The sequence below is a fragment of the Strigops habroptila genome, chromosome 10 (assembly GCF_004027225.2).
Source record: "Strigops habroptila isolate Jane chromosome 10, bStrHab1.2.pri, whole genome shotgun sequence".
Classification (NCBI taxonomy): Eukaryota; Metazoa; Chordata; class Aves; order Psittaciformes; family Psittacidae; genus Strigops; species Strigops habroptila.
In genome coordinates this window covers 35,672,814-35,690,884 of record NC_046359.1, presented here as the reverse complement: position 1 = coordinate 35,690,884, position 18,071 = coordinate 35,672,814, and the positions used below count along the sequence as shown (strand labels likewise).

At 37.9% G+C, this 18,071-nt stretch overlaps 1 protein-coding gene across 17 annotated transcripts in view; it reads left to right on the top strand.

Moving 5' to 3' along the window:
* The window catches only part of DNAH14 (dynein axonemal heavy chain 14), a 48,916-nt gene that overhangs the window by 6,463 nt on the left and 24,382 nt on the right, over positions 1-18,071 (top strand). For 15 of the 17 annotated variants that reach the window (XM_030499302.1, XM_030499297.1, XM_030499292.1 and 12 more), the window contains 8 exons: positions 836-950; positions 3,643-3,874; positions 6,970-7,137; positions 8,758-8,870; positions 12,289-12,410; positions 13,993-14,133; positions 15,376-15,509; positions 16,770-16,934. In XM_030499302.1, coding sequence (XP_030355162.1) covers positions 3,710-3,874; positions 6,970-7,137; positions 8,758-8,870; positions 12,289-12,410; positions 13,993-14,133; positions 15,376-15,509; positions 16,770-16,934 — 1,008 coding nt within the window. In that variant the 5' untranslated portion in view covers positions 836-950; positions 3,643-3,709. Of the gene's footprint in view, positions 1-188; positions 951-3,642; positions 3,875-6,969; positions 7,138-8,757; positions 8,871-12,288; positions 12,411-13,992; positions 14,134-15,375; positions 15,510-16,769; positions 16,935-18,071 lie in introns of those variants that run through there. The other 2 variants (XM_030499304.1, XM_030499309.1) reach the window with 2 other exon arrangements.

Below are 18,071 nucleotides of genomic sequence, written 5' to 3'. Positions count from 1 at the left end.
TCTTCACTGTGAGGGTGCTGAGGCGCTGGCACAGGGTGCCCAGAGAAGCTGTGGCTGCCCCATCCCTGGCAGTGTTCAAGGCCAGGTTGGACACAGGGGCTTGGAGCAACCTGCTCTAGTGGAAGGTGTCCCTGCCCGTGGCAGGGGGTTGGAACTGGATGAGCTTTAAGGTCCCTTCCAACCCAAACCAGTCTGTGATTCAGTGAAAATAAATCTGCAAAAGGCAAGATCATGGACAGCTCAGCTCTCATAAAGTGGAAAGTTTAAATATATAACAGTAAGTGATGTTGATTTGAAAATCAGGGTCCAGTCTACATTGCTTTTTTCTTTTTTTTTTAATGAGAGTTTCCATATTAAATGGTATTTGTTTCTGACCTCTGTATAATGCTTAGGCTCCTTCCAGTTCCCAGCAGGAAACTGAGCTGACTGAGCCTGAGCCGACTGTAGAGTTGAAAATTAAGGCAAATTCTGAAGGCATTTTCTGTGCCGTTGGTACCTGCAAACTAAGAAAGAAACCATACATGAATTTCAGACTGACTTAGTGAAATTTGACTAAAGCATTCATGAAGGAATAATAAAAGTATTTAGTTCATACGAAAAAGAGTGCAGAAGAGTACTGCCAATGTTTCATAAGGACAGTGACTTTTTATCAGGGAACAGATTGATTTGCAGTCTTGTCAGTTCTGATGCAGTATGTTGAGGGGTTTTTTCACAAGTTTCCGATTCTCTACAACACGTTGTTAATTTTGTTTTATACCATATTGTTTAAGTATATAATCCTGTTCCTTAACCTCTTTGTTCTTCTCTTGAAACTGATGTGTTTTCTCAATGGCAGGGCTAAATACATATCCAGAAAATTTTGGAAGCGGATAACAGGAGCTGGACTGCTGAGGCTTTCATGCTTCCCAGTGTGATACAAGGGATGCCTGCACTGTGATGGAGGAGGAAAGGTGAGCACTGTCACAGTCAGTAGGTACCTGTTTTGCTCAAAGATTTGTGAGTTTCGAGTAATGAGTTACGAATTATGAATCGGAGTTAGAAAGCTCTGAATTAGAAAGCTGGGAGTTAGAAAGCTCATGAATTAAATGGTGAATTCCTGTGCAAAGGGGATTGAGCCCTTGTTTGTTGTGCTTGTTTTCTTTCCGAGTGAGCTCAGAAAATAGTTTCATTTACAGAGTATCTTGTCCTGCAAATTTGACAGATCCAAACAGACCATAACCTGTGTGCCTTAAAGTTTTTCTGTGAAGAGAAAATAGTTGATTTTACTGTATAATAGAATCTGTTGGGGAACAATCTATGTTACATACATGGAGCAGTCAAGTTAATGTAGTCTGAGTGTCACTGTAGTTAATGTGAAAGCGATACAGTGTGCTCTACCAGGCTGCGCCTATGGTAGGAAAAGAATCACTTGAAAAAAACCCCAAGATCAGAGAACATGACACTCCACTGGCTTTATGTTTTGCATGTGAAGATTCAGCATGCTTTGAAGGTAGATGAGAGCAGTCCTGCAGCAAAGGGAGACCCAAAGGGGCATTTGAGCTGGCTTGCCAAGTGAGCCTCAGAGGCTGCTGGGGAACACTGGCTTCCACCATTTCTTCCTGAAAAATCAGTGTACGCTTCTTATTGCCCATTGCCCATACCTCTGCAAAAGCCACTTGGAAAGACTTCTTTAAGAAATCTCTTCTCCACTGGATCCTGCATGAGTGTCAGAATGTTTTGGCCACAAAAGCTGAGCAGACACTTGCGTAGTCTTTGCTGGTTTGGGCCATACTTTGGTACTTAACCACTCTAAAGAAGGTGAGATGCTGCTTTTCATCAGAGAGGGTACTGGTTTTGCTGCAAAAATACGTTTGATTCTGGCTTCTTCATTTTATACCAGTGACTAAAATTTGTCGTATATAGGATACAGTAAGCTGGCTCATATCTACAAATAGGTTTCATATGAGTCCGTGGATATTTGTCCATGTAATTGTTGGGATGCCCAGCACAGCATGTGTTACAAATATTCCTTCACGTGACTGCAATACAAAGAATCTGGTGAAAAGCTGTAGGATTCAGGTGGATTTAGCCACTTTGCTGATTTAGCTTGTTCTGGTTATTTTTGGTTATGAAAACTGAATGCATTATTTACACATTTAAAGATTTTTATTTAAATATATTTCATTATGATTCATACTTATGAATCATATGGAAAAACATGGTTCCTCCTAGTATTCTCCAACCATTCCTGAATGCCCTCAGATGAGGTTTGTGATGTTTTAGGGTCAAAATTACTTTAGAAACCTTACTTCATATTCCCTAATGAAATACAGTGCTTGCTTTAGCACGCTGTACATTTTTCTGCATGTGTTCATTTTAATTTTGTTAGCTTTATTTGGTTAGGATCATGCTATCCTTCAATCAGTTTTGCAGTAATGTTATTTGTGCAAAATTCCCACACACAGTGACCCGACCTTACATAAATCTACAAAACAATGTGTCAATACAGCCATATGTAACCAAAAAAGTAAAATACTGGAAGTTAATTTGAAAGCCACATAGAATGCTTCTGGTTACAACTATTAACCAGATTCATGCAGTTATTTAAGTCAGCAAACATAACCAGAGCTGCTCCTCAAATTAATTGCATCCAGATTCATAGTGGCACTTAGAAAAGAATTTTTTATTCTTGGATTAAAAGTGAACAGTTTTCAGCTGAACCTATCCTAGAATAACGGAAGAGTATTGAAAGTCTCAGTTCTCAGGAGTCATCCTTTCTAAATGTTTCATAAACCCCAAGCATTTATAAACAGAAAAACCTGCAGATACAAATCAAGCCTTATATTTTAACAGCTGGAAAATGCTACTTTTTTCAGCACTCCAATTTTCTGTATTCTTACAGCTGGTCAATCTTAACTTAGAAGTAGCTTCAGTAGGAGCTTTGCATGTAAATCTCCTGTGCATAAATGGAAAAAACGGATGAGTTTCCTGCAAGTACTTAGTTATTCGTTATATCTCTTGAGATTCAAATTCCTTAGTATGTCATTTGTTACTGATTCACCAAGCCAGATTTATTCATATTAAAGCGTTTGAAAAAATCATGTTTTGAGCATAAGCGTTTCAGATTAACAAATAAAGAATTAGTCACCATTTACATCTTCAGGGAAAGCCACATGGTCAAATCAAGCATGGATGAGTTAGCCCTGAACAGACTTTTCCTTTTCAGATTTCTGGCAGTCAGGCAGTGCAGATAAAATATCCTTACATTTCTTAAAGTACACTTTGTTCTTTCAATTATGAAATAAGGTTATGATTAATGAGAAACAAGTTGAAGGATGTAATGTGTATACACTGGGGACTTAAGAAAGCTTGTAAACAGACTGATTTCAAGATACTGAAGTATTAAATAGTTTTATCTTTAAAAACTCCACTTTAGTGCATCATGACTTTGAGGGGCTAGTAACATCTGATTATTTTACCTGTTTGCTTTATTAATGTCTCTTTGAAATTCTCATAGCTTGAAGCATCTCTCCATGATGCAGAGCCATAGTACAGAAATTGTTGAGAGAAATTACTATTGGCTTTACTCAGCATTACCAAGTACTGGTTTTCACCAAAAATTGAACAGTTTTCACCACAAATGAACCTTGCTTCCTCTCTCAGTTGCTGGGTTTCACTGTTGCGATGACTGCCCTCCGCTCAGAGGTTGGTACATTGTGCACCACGGCTGATGCTACAAGGGCCAGGCAGCGCAACCTGGCTGGGGAGAGCTGTTAACCCCGAGTGCCCTGCAACGGTCCCCCCAACGGCCACTGCTCGCAGCCAGGGGCCCTGCCCTGTCCCACCCGCTGGCTCCCACTTGGAGGTAACAGCCAAGCCAGCAGCCACGGACACGGTGAGCAGAGCCGGGGGCCTCTCACTGCTTTTTCTGTGCCAAAAGAAAGATTGTGCGTTCGATCCCTGAATGGAGAAGTATTAAAGCTATTGCCTGTAGTGGAAAAGTAAGTCTTCTCTTTAGCCGTGGCTTAGTTTGTGTTAACTTCCAGAGCTTAACTGTTAGAGGTATTATTTACTTCTGCATGGCTATTGCTAGTATAGCTGCTTCTGTATCAAAAAATGTTTTGCCTATATAGTATTATTATACATAGAATCATATAGAATATATGATATATATTAGTGTATATAGCACCATATAGAATAGTTGGGGTTGGAAGGGACCTTCAAAGGCCATCTAGTCCAACCTCCTTGCAGTGAGCAGGGACATCTTCAACTAGATCAGGTTGCTCAGAACCACATCCAGCCTGGCCTTGAATGTCTCTGGGGATGGTGCATCTACCCAACTCTCTGGGCAACCTGTGCCAGTGTTTTACCATCCTCATTGTAAATAATTCCTTCCTCACATCCAGCATGAATCTCCCCTCTTTTAGTTTAAAACTTACCTTGTCACAACAGGCCCTGCTAAAAAGTTTCTCCCCATCTTTCTTATAGGCCCCTTTTAAGAACTGAAAGGTCTCCCCAGAGTCAAGTCTTTTCCAGGCTGGACAACCCCAATGCTGTCAGCCTTTCCTCTTGAGAGGTGTTCCACCCCTCTGTGGTTGTTTTTGTGGCCCTCCTCTGGACCCTCTCCAGCAGCTCCATATCTTCCCTGTACTGAGGGTCTCACCCATAGCGCAGCAGAGGGGCAGAATCACCTCTTTTGACCTGCTGGCCACGCTCCTTTGCATGATTTCAGTCTTTGTGGATATAGCTGTTATGGGTAAAGAGTTTATTACTGCTCAGTTGGAGCTTGCCAGTTTGGCTATGAGCTGCTGTGATCACTTCTGGTGCATGGTTAGTTGTTGCACTGGTGTGAATCAGCTGTTTTGCACAAAATAAATTGGGGAACATGCAGGTGATGTCTGAAAGTGTGTTGATTGTGGGAATGTTAGTTACTGTTTGAGCGGTAAGAAGTGGAGAGGAAAGAGCAGCATTCTCTATTTTGGGGATGTGAATGGATGTCCTGGATCTAGCAGGAGCGGTTTGAATGGATTACTGTCACCATTTCCTTGCAGCAGCCTCAACTAATTCTCATGCTACTTCCCTGCTGAAACTGTTTCAGACTGTTAGAAACTCAGTTTGTAAAGTAATACTACAAGAAGGGGAAAAGTGCCACTTCTCAACACAGGATGCTTTTATGTTGTCAAAAAAATAGTGTTACCAGATGTTCAGAAATAGACTAAACTTCCACATTAATATTAGATCAGGATTCAGTAAACCTCTTCAGCTCATGATGGAATTTCAGGTATATTCATGCTTTACCATCTTGCTCTTCATCTTTAATCCAGTGAGCATAGTGACCTTTTGCCACTGTTGTACAGCTAGATCTGAAAAAGATTGTGTGGCTTCAGAAGACATCCCAGCCACTGGGATAAGACAAGTCCTCCTTCCTTCCATCTCCTAATTTTAAGTGACCTAAGTCCTGATACAAAGGGCTAATTGTGGCTCCTAGAGAAAAAGGAGAAGAAAACTGAGCTCAGGAGGTCAGCTAAATTTGCAGCCTCATGAAATTATTTTCTGCTGTCAATTTTCCTTAACTGCTATGGGGATGAGCAAACTTGCCTCCTTGACTTCTTACATGGCATTTCAAATCCCAGACCAAAAGACGCTGTAGCCAGTGATTAAGCCTCTTGCAATTTGAATATGAAGCAAGTCGAGATCTTTATCTGTTTCTATTTTATCTACATCATTTTATGTAATATGCGCTAGCAGCTAACACTTAGAGCAGCATTTGTTTTTCTATGTACTCTGTTTAAATCACTGAAATGCAATATGCAACATAATTTCAGTGGTGCTTCTTGAATGTAAGTAGTCTGCCTAAATAGTTCATATGATTTATAACAGAATGCAAGTAAAGCATATTTTTCTAGATAGCAGCTATTGGGATGTCAGTCACTTTTTTTTAGTGGGAAGTGAGAGTATTTAATTCTGTGAGATACGGGCTGTAAGCTAGTAACATATGAAAGGAAGATGATGAATACTGCTTTCTCCAATTACATGTCTCTTTCTTGTCCATCACAAAGGCCAGATCAGTGGAAGAAGAGAGCTGCTTTTCCTTGACCATTTTAAGCAGATGTCAGCAGGCAGCAGCATTTAAAACAGGCTGGTTTTATGCAGTGACCTACCATATGTCAAGCCAGATCCTACCCCTAATTTTGCAGGTGTTGATCTGCAGTAATCTAGTGTTATCTAATTTTTATTTTATATATATTTGCAGTTCATAATTAACTGCAAATAGAGATACCAGTTAAAGTTTTATAATGCTTAACAGTTTTACCGTGTTATGTATCATCATGTCTAGGCTTTGGTGATGTTGTGATTGTGAAGCATGTGAAATGGAGAAGGGACCTAACTGGGAAACTAAGCTGTTATGATAGCTGAGTGAGACTTGCAAATCAGGAATGAAGCCCCCTGCTCTGTCTTTGTTTTCAGTGCTCTTTTACACTGTATTAATATCTTTCTGGTTAATAAAGTACAATAGTCCTGCTGAACTGGATTTTTTTAGATGACTATTTTTGGCCGGATCTAGGATTTTAACAAATCCTCAAAATATCTCTTCAGGCTCTTTTATGCTTTGCATGCATAGTGTATATAATATATAACTCCTAAAACATTCAGAAATTCTTTTTTTTGTCTTGTAGAGCTCCTTGTAAAAATTCACATTCTTCTGTCTGAATTGTGATTAATGCAGTTAATGTGTTTGCCTTTATAGTTCTACATTATTCATTTTTCAAAGCAAATCATCTGATTTGCTGCTTAATGTGCAATTAACTGTTTTTCATTTGTCAACCTGGTAAACTTTAAGTTCCAACATTGCAGAAGCAAATATCCAAACACCACCTGATTTCTAACAAAGCATGCAGATTTTCTCAGGTATGAAGTTCCCTCTGAAGGCACAGTGGGGAACCAGTCATTGCTACAGATTTAATTCAGTAGTTATTTTCTTACTTTTAGAATGAAGAACTCCTACACCAGATGGATGAGCGAAGCAAAATGCTGAAAGAAAAATCAGTATCTCGTCTCCGGTTTGAACCAGATAGGGCAGAGGCACTGCTTATGGTAAAAAGCAGGGATATTGTGAGTGAACCAGCTGACAGCAGTGAAAAAGACAACAGTAAAGGGGTGAGAATGTACATGATCTTAAACTAGACTATGTGTTAGTATTTTAATTGCAATTAATATCCTCCTAGCTATAGTTATGTTATACTTAAAGTCTGACTTGGAGTTTACTGTTACAATTATATATTGTCTTAAGCTAGAGTGAAATACAAAAGCATGTATGTTCCTGAATCCTTTCCAAATCTGGGTGCCCAACAGCCCAAAATGAGATCTTTAAAAGCTCTTGTCAGTTGCTGCTAACCCTGCAGTCAGGGTTATGTTGTGCATTCATAAATCAATGCCAGCACTGCTGCATGTGTGCTGCTGGACTGAACTCTGGGCCTGGCCAGCTGTGACTGTTGAAACTGTAGTGTTGCTGAGCTCTTAGAGGTGTCTTAAGAGTGGTCCAAACCCAAAATATAAACAGAGCTGTAATTTTTGCACAGCTGATTTTGTTTGCCAGTGTGGCTTTGGGGATACTGGGATGTTTTGTCAGACTGAAGGAAGTGATGTTAAAGTAATGTGTAGGCAGGCATCCTTTGTTTGGGTAGCTTTGGTATGCATAGGATAATCCTAGATTGAAAGTATTTTTACATACAACATTTCTTTATATAATCTCTTTTTAAAATCTGGCTTCTGCCTGGGGCAATGTTACATGAATACATGTTAATTAGATATATAATGCCTGTGTAGTCATGGGAGTGAAAGTCTTCCTCCTAGGAGCCTCATAAGGAAAACTTCAGAGGCTGCTATTTATTGTGAGGCATTTTCCTGGAGGGAATAATTGATACTGAGTAACAATTAAAATACAGGAATTTGGAAGAAAAATGGTTTTGCTTAAAACCCAGCTAGAGTCCTGCAATTGTTGGTGGAATCTCCTTCATTTGTTATAACCCATTAATCTCTGTCTCTCCAAAGCAGAGTACAATGGAGAGCTTCACTTTACATGCTTGCTTTTACCAAATATGCTACAGTATGAATTAGCCTTCAGCATTTAAAATATCTTCTCATAACAGTAAACTGTAGCTCTCAAGTATGAGATAGAGACATTATATTCCGGTTTACATCATCTTAGGTTTTTCTTATTCAGTATAAACTCTTTATTCTCATCTTTCGTATACGGTAGCAGAGTTCTATTTTTTGTTGCTAATTTGAATAACCAAAATCAGACCTCTGATTTTATATATGTGAATCCCTTACTCCCTCTATAAATCCATGTAAATGAATCTAATTTACATGATTACCAGAAATACTTTTGTGTAGTTAGTGTTCAGCTCAAGTGTCCTGAAAAACAATTTAAGTTTTGAATTTCTTTTTCTGAAGGTTTTTAACTATTTGGTGGAAACAGGAGAAAGCAATTTTATACTCCATATGAAAATACTAGACATTGATTTTAGTGCTCTGAGCACCATTATTTTTAAGTCATTTCTCAAGATTCTTTTTGTAAGTAAATTTTCATGCACATAAAATGCTGTATATCTTAACTCAGAGAAACTCTGTAATGAAAGCTGAGTTAAGCCATCAGTTGGTTTGAAAATGTTTTCAATGGCTGTTAAATATATGCCACCTTTGATTTTTCTAGTTTTAGTATATGACCACTCAATAGTTATTGAAATTAATTTATTTCTCTGCCTTTTGTCCCAGTTATCCTCAGGAGAGAAGAAATACCCTATTCTTCGCACAGCAGTTTACAGAGCAAGCAGAGAAAGAAAACCCAAAGCAGCAATAAAAGAGGAGGGCATTTGTTTTGGAAATGTGTATGTGAAATTCTGTTTCTTTATGCTAACTTTTTGTTCTCTGCTACTTGAAATTTGAAACAGCAATGGGTGTCTTCTGCTGAATTATTTGACTGCTCTGTGAATCCTGTGAAGCTTGGATTGATGCTCAGCATAAACCTTACAATTTTTGCCCATTGCAATAGAGTCTGATCTGGTTTATGTCACTGAAAATCTGGAGAAGTGCTAGTGAAGTTATTGCAAGCAGAATATGGTCTAGCCAACGGGCAATGACAGACTATATGAACCTTTGCAAATGTATTCCTATGAACTGTGTTGGTGTCACATGTATAAAAAGACAACTGTCAGTGTTTTTCAAATTTAATGATACAACATGGTGACTGAGTTTATTTGTTTAATGTTTAATGTCTTGAAGTGAAACTAAAGGCGTGTTCACATTGCTCTCAAATACTGTATCAAAAACCCTTTGAAGTGGCACAATAAGGTGAAGGCATGATGTTTACTTGCCAAGAATTGAAGATTGAGGAAGATTGCTGGAGTGGGATTGGTGAAGTCCAGGATTCTGTCTCTAACATTGGTAGGAGCAGAGGCTATTTAGGGAGACCACACAGGCCTGTCTGGCTGCCTTCAGTGGTTCATTTCCTGTGTATTCCCCTTATATCCATAACTGTTGGATTATGAATGTTTGGGGCTGTAGTGCTGCTGTGTATCTGTTTATGAACCTGTTGACCATGAACTTGTCTTCTCCCTTTTTGAACCTCTTCGTACTGTCATTTCCACAGATACCTGTGGCAGGAAGCTCTGGAAGTTCATAATTGCCAATCTTCTGGCAGTTCATCTTTTGGTTTCCTTTCCCTTTTGTACAGGTGGTGAGGAGCGAAAATATTTTTCTGAGGCTGAAGAGACATGAATGCCTTCTTACAGGCATTCCTGAATTTTGTAGATTGGATTAAAACCACGCTTGGGGAATTTTATCCTAAATTATTTTGGGGTTTTTTTGGGTTTTTTTGGTTGTTTTGGATTTTGGAGGGGTTAATGAAATTTGTCTGTCAGTTTCTTCTCAATGGATTTTGAACTAATTGCTCTCTTGCATCTGAACTCGTATGAGACCTTTAGACATCTGGAGGATGGGAACTTCTCAGTTTGTGAAAAATCAGGTTTTGTATAATGGGACCTCCGTTTACATTGGTCCTGAGCTAGGCACAGTGGTCTCCATCCGAGACATCAGAAGGTGGTTGACCAGTAAGGATCTGCATTCTGGTTGTATCATCAGCCACAATACATGCTGCTGATTGTCTAATTAGTAGGTGATGTGAGAGAAATTGAAGGCGGAAGTATTTCTGGGGAGCGATTGGGGAGTATTAAAGCATGGATTAGAAAACTGCCAGTTTTCATTAGTTTTAGTGCTCACAGTACAAGTTATTTCGTATTTGTGTATTTTGCCCACTGAAATTTTTGGCTTTTTTACATTTGTCTAAAGAAAAGCATGGTAAGTGCTGCTACTAGTATATATCAGGGGCTGCTAACAAACAGATTTCTGTCTCATCCTTCACATACTGTATTTGACTTTGCCAGCGCTTTATCATTCATCAGTCAAGAGAGGAATCTTATTCGGGGTTGCATTTGCTGACGTTTCACTTTTTTGCTCTCACTCCTCTTTTCTGAAGGCAAAACTCCTCTTAGCACAGAACTGTGTGTACTGGCTGTGCCATCCAGTTCCGTACAGTCTAGTTCTCTGCTCCTTTTTTAGGTTTTCTAAAGTTCTTTAAGAAGTCTTCTGTGCTCTGAGACTGTCAAGAAAGGATTCTATAACAGCTCCCTGACCCAAAAATAAAGGATACCCCTGTATCTTTGAATTAAAGAAGATCGAGTCTCCATTCATAGACTCAACTACAAGATATTTGCTAACCACCATAATACTTCTTTCCAGGCAGTGTTTGCACATCTTATCTTTTGGAATAAATGTTCATATTTGATTGCATATTATTGCATGGAAAATATAATTCATAGTGAATGAGGGCCTTTACTGAGGAAGTTTGTACTGATCTACTCATCTAGGGAAGATGATAGCAGACCAGCACAGTGCAGCACTGTCCTAGCTGGAGAAGAAAGAAGTTATGGAATAGAGGAACTTCTTTGAGATGTATTTTTCTAATGAACAGTGCTCGCCTGTCCTTCCTTTTAGGAGTTTGTATGATGGAATGCTGTCCTGAAAGAGAAACTTCAAGACTTGTGTATTGATATTTCATTCTTCTGTGGGAAGTACATGTGTATAGACTGTGGCGGCTGCTGCTAAAGCAGAAAGTTCTGGCACATGAGTTTTAGACAATTTCAGCTGCTCTAAGTGATTCTTCTTTGATGCTATTGCCACTTTAAGATGGATTATGAATTAGCTTTTGCAGTCTGAATCATATAGCCTGAATTTTTTACAGCATATTCACAACAGAGTTGGACCAACAGTTGAAGCATAATTATCGTGATTTGTTTTCCCACCACTGTTCCTGTGGTTTATTTTTGGTTGTTACTAAAGATGTAAGTGGGTAAATGAGAGGAAACTGTGCATGAAATCACTACTTCCTTGATGGTTTTTATTTATTTTTCATTTTGTCCTGACAAGGGAACTTTTTTGGAACTTTGCTGATTAAAAATGCATCTAAACTGTGTCTGCTTTAGTGCATGCAGAGGCTAAGTCACCTGTAGGATGTGTAAGAACTTGGTGTAGCTGACTCTCCTGTGTTCTTTTTTTCTTTCATTTTAACTGCTGATAGTTATTTTTCTTACATTTTCATACAGGCAAGCTAATGTAGTGCATATACTTTCCAGAGCTCTCTAGCTTAACCTTGAATTACATTTTTATGTGTATTGAACTTATTTAAGGGATTTTCAGATTGGTTTACAAATCTAAGAATGAACTTGAAGAACCTCCAATGTAATACAAATCCTGTAATACAGGATTCTTATTTTTATGCTTTCTCTAGGAAAGCATTTGATTTACAAAATACAGCTTATTCTGTCTCTGCTTTCATAGCAGATACCATGCTGGTGGAATTACTAAGAATGAGAACAAATTATGGCATTGATTTTTTTTTAAGTAGTATTTTCTTAGTTGTGTTTCCCAGAGCTTAAACTTAGTTTAATCTTCAAGCTCTCTTCTCTTTGAGGCTAATCAAAATAATGGTCAGGTTCTATGTAATACTGCTTCTGATGCCTATAGCACAAGAGGTAGGGCTGTAATTTTATTTTGATTTCTTTCCCCACCCTCACTGTATATTTTATTCATCATGAACAAAGCTCTTATTCTGTGTCATAGGACAGCTGTATCCTAATCATAAATGCAAACCATTGTACGAGTCTTATTTTAGTTGATTGTTCTAGCCTGTATGACTGAATCTTCTCCTTTTTTTTTTCCTTCCTAAAAGACTATATTGTTCAATTTTAGACTCACAAGAACACATAAGGAGGGAAGGGAAGAATCTGTTTGTCAGCCTACTAGCATTTCAGAGCATGAGACAAAGAAATCAAGAAGCAGCATAACAAAACCAACATCCTTAATGTCAAAGAGTGAGTATTTGAAAACAACACTTCCCACAGCTTCTGCTTGCAAAGGAATTTGGCATGGTTTTGGCACACCACCTTTGTCTTCTGTGCATGGTAAAGTAGCTAGAATGCAGAAAGGGCGGTAATAAAAGAGGTGGCTTTCTTTCCTCATCATTGTAACTGTTGTTTTTGAAACAGTTGTAAATGTACAGTGTCCCCCAATGCATTTCTAACAGAGTACTGTAGGTCACAAGCATTCCAGTTTTTGCTTCAAGCATCATCTGATAGTTCATTTTCTTTTTTCCTGCTGAAAATAACAGACTTACTGGGCTTCTAATATTGGTGAGATATAACATTGCAGTGCGCAGCTATAGCATGAACTTCTGTCCTTCTCTCTAAAGCCTTTGGAAGGGAATGTTCTTCTTCCACTGGGCATTACAGGCGATGCAAACACCACTTTACCTGTAGCAGGTGAATACAGAAAAAGACTCCTGCAAAACTTCACGTCTTTCAAAAACCAAAAAGGGAAAAATGGAATAGTGGAGATGTAACACAGGCTATAACTCAGTATGCCAACTGTAAAGTGCATAAGAGCATGTGTTTGTTCTCGTTTTAAAAAGTTAGTTATCCATACTTCTTTTGTGTGTAGATTTACCTATTGAAAGTTTCTTTAAATGAGAAGGCTGTGTAATGGGTCTCGAATATGCCTTTTCCAGTATACTATATTTAAAACTAAATATGTAATTGTCTTTCCTATTGTCCTCCAACCAATTTGGGATTTCCTGAAGAGTGAAGTGAGATCATCTCTCTAAAATACAAAACCATAATTCATGGTTGTATGTATGGGGAAAGGGATCTACTCACAAAGACTGAGCAGCCCTTGTGATCACAATTCTTGCTCTTTGAAAGTCATTGTATGTTTCAAACTGATGTCAACGGGTCAAAATTCAAGCAAATCTGCAAGCTGGAGTTCATTTACTGTCAGTCAGTTTTGGACTAGGCTTTGAATGAAACTTACAGGAAACATTTTTGAATCAATTGTGTCCTTCAGCACATCAAAAATTGAGAAACTGCCTTGTTAAACAAGGCATTGAAGTGTAGGGTGGTAGTGGCTCTGGCTGGGATGAAGTTAACTTTCTCTAGAGTAGTCTGTGCTTTACATTCGTGCTGTCCTTTACATTTGTGGCTAGAACAGTGTTGGTAAGGTGCCAATGATTTGGGTGTTGCCGAGCAGTGCATTTCCTGGGGTGCAAGCTTTCTGTCTTTCAGAATGGATGAAAAAGTTTTCTAGTAATAATCATGGCCAAGCAAATGACAAAAGCCAAAGTGAATGTTATCCTCTGTGTCTCATGATATACATAGGAGACAAGTACTACATTTCTCATTCAACCGTACTGAATGATGATCTGAATACAAGTTTTAATGTATTGTCAACAAAAAGAAACAGCATCTTGTGTATATCTATATACAAATATTAAACCCATCAGAATGCATTTGGGGAAGTAGGCACTGCAGAAATTTAAACTCGTAGGAAGGTTAAATTATAAAATAATTGTGCATAATGATCTGCTTTAAATTACTAATATTGTCCTTTTTGATGTGTCAGTTGCAGATAATGTTAGAAAGACTGAAATGCAAACAGCAGTTTTGGAGCCAAGTTGCCATAAAAAGACTCGTGAGCAACCAGAAGTTGAAAGACCTTCTAAAAAGCCCTTCAGAACCAAAGTTTATTCTTATGATAGAACAGGTACGTAAGCTGTAGCACTGTGGGGGAAGACTATGCTGTCAGTTATGCCTGTACAGCTGGTGTATTTACTTCAGATTTACATTCATTTAATGGAGAATATACTCAACTAGCTACTGTCTTTCCTCATCTCTTTCCTGCCTTTAGAGTAAGAGTACACATGTAATGGAGAGCTGATAGAGCTGTGAATGAGAGAGTGCTGTCATTTTAAATCCTGTTTCAAAGGCTAACAGCTTTACCCTCTGTAGTTACGTTTTGATGTTTGGGGTCTATTTTTATACCTGATCTCAGAGCAGAATTTCAGACAGCATCTGAATTTTTATTGTATTTTTTTTATGTTTTGTAGTTAGCTACAGTAAGTTTTCTTTTAATTAGAAGATTTGCGAAGAGTAGTCATGTTTTCCCACTTGCCTTCCAGGAGTAGTGTGGGGAAAAGTAGATTTTGGCCATTATTTCTCCATTGAAGCCTGAAAATTGTAAGGAAGTGATACCGCAACTGGATTCTATTTTTGGGGTTTTCCCTTTTCTTTTGCAAGGTTGTTTCCTGTGCACATTGTAATAGGGATTAAAAACCACGGGGAAAAAAATATTTTTAATGCTTTCCAGGACTTCTCAAATTGTTTTCCATAATGTTACAGTATTTTTGTTCAGCTGGGGAGTTGTTCTTCTATACTGGACTAGATTGGTCTGATTTCTAAAGGGGAGGTATGTGTCCATGTAAATAGGACTTTCTTTTAAATATCAAGAAGAAAAATAGTTAGTATTTTGTTTTCAACATTCTTTTTGTTCGGCTGAGATTTTGCTCTGGCTTCAGAAGCCTTTTGTCGTTCTTTCAGTCTTCTAAGCATTTGGAAAGGTTTTTGGCCTGTAAATCATGTTTTCTACTGAGTACTTTCAATGCTGCTGTGTAAATTACATCAAAGATCAAAAGATCAGTGTAAAATCTCAGGAAGTTAAAATTACTTTGCAGACATTTGAATCACTGTTCTTCAGTTGCAGGAAAATTTGGAATATCTGATGGAATATCTTTTTCTTTTATTTTCTTTTTTTGGGAAAGACCTTCTAGGGCATGTTTTCAGTGTCTTCCAACTCAGTCTGAATAACATTATGGCAATCCTCCACACTTGTTAAGACTTATGCAAGGAAACTAACGAATGAATGGCTGACTGGCATGTATAATGAATCTAAAGAATTTATGTTTAAGGGGAAAAAAACCCTCAACCTTTCCTTTTTTCTTTTCTCCAGAAGCAATTGATGATGATGCTATAACACATATCTTGAGGCTTCGAGGCAAACTTGGCTGGCAAACAAATGTGCAATCATCTGAATTGTTACCTAGAGAGGCTGATGTTGCCAGATTTCAGAAGTTCACGCTTACGGTGATTTTTACCTTTCTTCTGCACATCCTGTGCAGTTACACAGAAATTATATTGGTTATATGTCTAAAATACTTATTTCCTGCAAGTTTTTGCTTCTGAAAAAGGACAGATCTGTTCTTAGAATCAACAAAATGTTTAAGAAGAAAAAGCTATTAGAATTCTTATTAGCAGGATTGAATTCTAATTCTTAGAAATAGGAAGTGGAAAGTGAATTACACTTTGCAATGTTCAGAGCCATAGCAGAGTTCTGGGAGGAGATGATACCTGGAATTATACCAAGAGGAGAATAGTGGTTCCTAAAATTACTTATTCCAGCTCTGGGTGCATAGGAGTCACTTAAATGTAGCACTTAGACAGTGCTCCCCACAGTTAAGCTATTCTAGCACTAAGCAGACTTGTGGTCATGTATGTCCTGATCAGACATGCCAATCACGAGGGCAGTGTTTGTTGAGTGGTGCTGGGCAGTCTGTTCTTGATGTAGCCAAATGTGAGGCTACCTGTGTTCTCTTACTAGTTTGGTGCATTTGCTAACAGACATACACATATATGGTTTAATTATAATTAAACATTAGGATTAATGTTTAATTATAAGTTAAACACACACTTTTTCATGAACAAAAAATAATAAACAATACAGAAAAAAACCCTCACCAGGTTTCTTTCAATATGCACAATGTTGTGAAATGTGTTGGACACAAAATGAAAATAAAATCTGTGTTTATCCCTTGGGATTTCTGATTTCAGGTATGACTGCAAAATATTTAGGAATCATTATAGTTGTCCACAAATCTACAATTTCTTCGAGTTACAATGATGCATTTTCAAAACGCCTAGATACCACTGATATCTATAGTCTTTAACTGTTAGGTGCTACTTAAAGGCTTTGTGGTGGTTTTTAAGCTTAACAGTGTGTAACAGTTTTTATAGGTGGTGAAACTTAATTATTGAAAAGTTTCTTCAAGTTTGGATAAAAAATTTAGAACACTAACAAGGTTATGTGAGACTCTTCTCAACAAGAAATAGTAATATTGAAGTAGCTGCTGGTAGAACTGAAAAATAATTATTTAGAGTGGAAATAATAGAGTTGAAAAATGTGATAAGAGAATAACTTGCTGGTCAATTCAATGTTATTGCTAAGCTTATTATAAGAATGTTTGGATACTGTATTTATCTTTTCATATTAAAATCTAAAGATATATGACTTGTAATCATGAAAAACAAATTATATATCTACATACAAATAATTTCCTCTTTTGACAGAAACCTCTAGTGCTAGAAGATAGTGGGGAATATATATATTGTCTTCAACGAAACAGGAACAACTTTAAAGCTCCCTACAACCCATACGATTTGCAGGTTGTGTCTGTGAATACAGCTATGCATAGCAAGATATATTGGACTGTTTCAGCTTCATATGTGTCTAAGGTAACATATGGTACAGCGCACACAACAAAATGAGCCCAGAGATTTCCACAGGAAGAGCATTTTGCTTTTTATTTATTATCATGTCGCATTCCCATTGCAATTATGTTACTTTCTTTGCTTACTGATCCCTTCCAAAGACAAGTCCTCTGTTGGCTTTGAGCTGAACATAGCTCATCCCTTTGCTCAGGCAGGTGTTCAGATCTTGAACTATGCTATAGTTCAAGACTAGGTATATCGGAAGATGGGTAACTTGAAACTTAGCACCCAGCAATCCACTACCTACCTGTATTTCTGAGCACAGTAATACACCACAGGGAATACACTCACATCCTGCATGTTCTGATCTCAGACAAGGGCATACCCTCTGCTCTGTTCGTGGAAATTGGTAATGTTTATGACTTATCTTTGCTTTTTCTGCTTTTACTCTTTGCATTGTAAAAGGTAAGCCCTTAGTGACTTATTGATTAGTCTTTGCTTAGTCTTGGCAGTACTTTCTTTCGAAAACAATAAAAGACCACATAGATATTCTCTATCTCAGAATGAGATCTCACAGCTGGTTTAAGCCTGTGTAAGGCAGCTGAGAGACTGGCTCTAAGCCACCCTCTCCATTGCATTGGCACTGGTTACTTCATGGCCAGTGTGTTGCATTGTCTGACTAATTTAGGTGAAAATGAAAAAAAAATACTTTACATGTGTATTTATCTGCTTGCCAGGTTAATTGTCAGTCAGATTAGAGAGCTAATCCATCTCGCCAGGAACACAGAGTACTGATATTCCTAAAAGAAGTGCTAAAAATAATAGCTTTTAAGAATATGAGCACCACATTGCAGGATGTTTCATCAGTTCTTAAATGTCTTTGAAGACAACTCAACTTTGAAGCCCTTTTTCTCTTCAGCATCAGTAAATTTTAGAGCCAGTATGACACTAAACTTGCATGGAAGAAGTGATAATTGCGTAATTTACATAATTGGATTGTTGCTGGATGCTAAAGTGAAACTTTTTGTTGTATGTATGAGGTACTTGATTTAAATGTCAGAAAATTACAGACATAGCTTAGAAACTCATGCAGTTACTATTATTCGAATGGGGAAAATGTATTTTCTACCAGTGGAGGTACTAACCTTTTATAGAACCAAA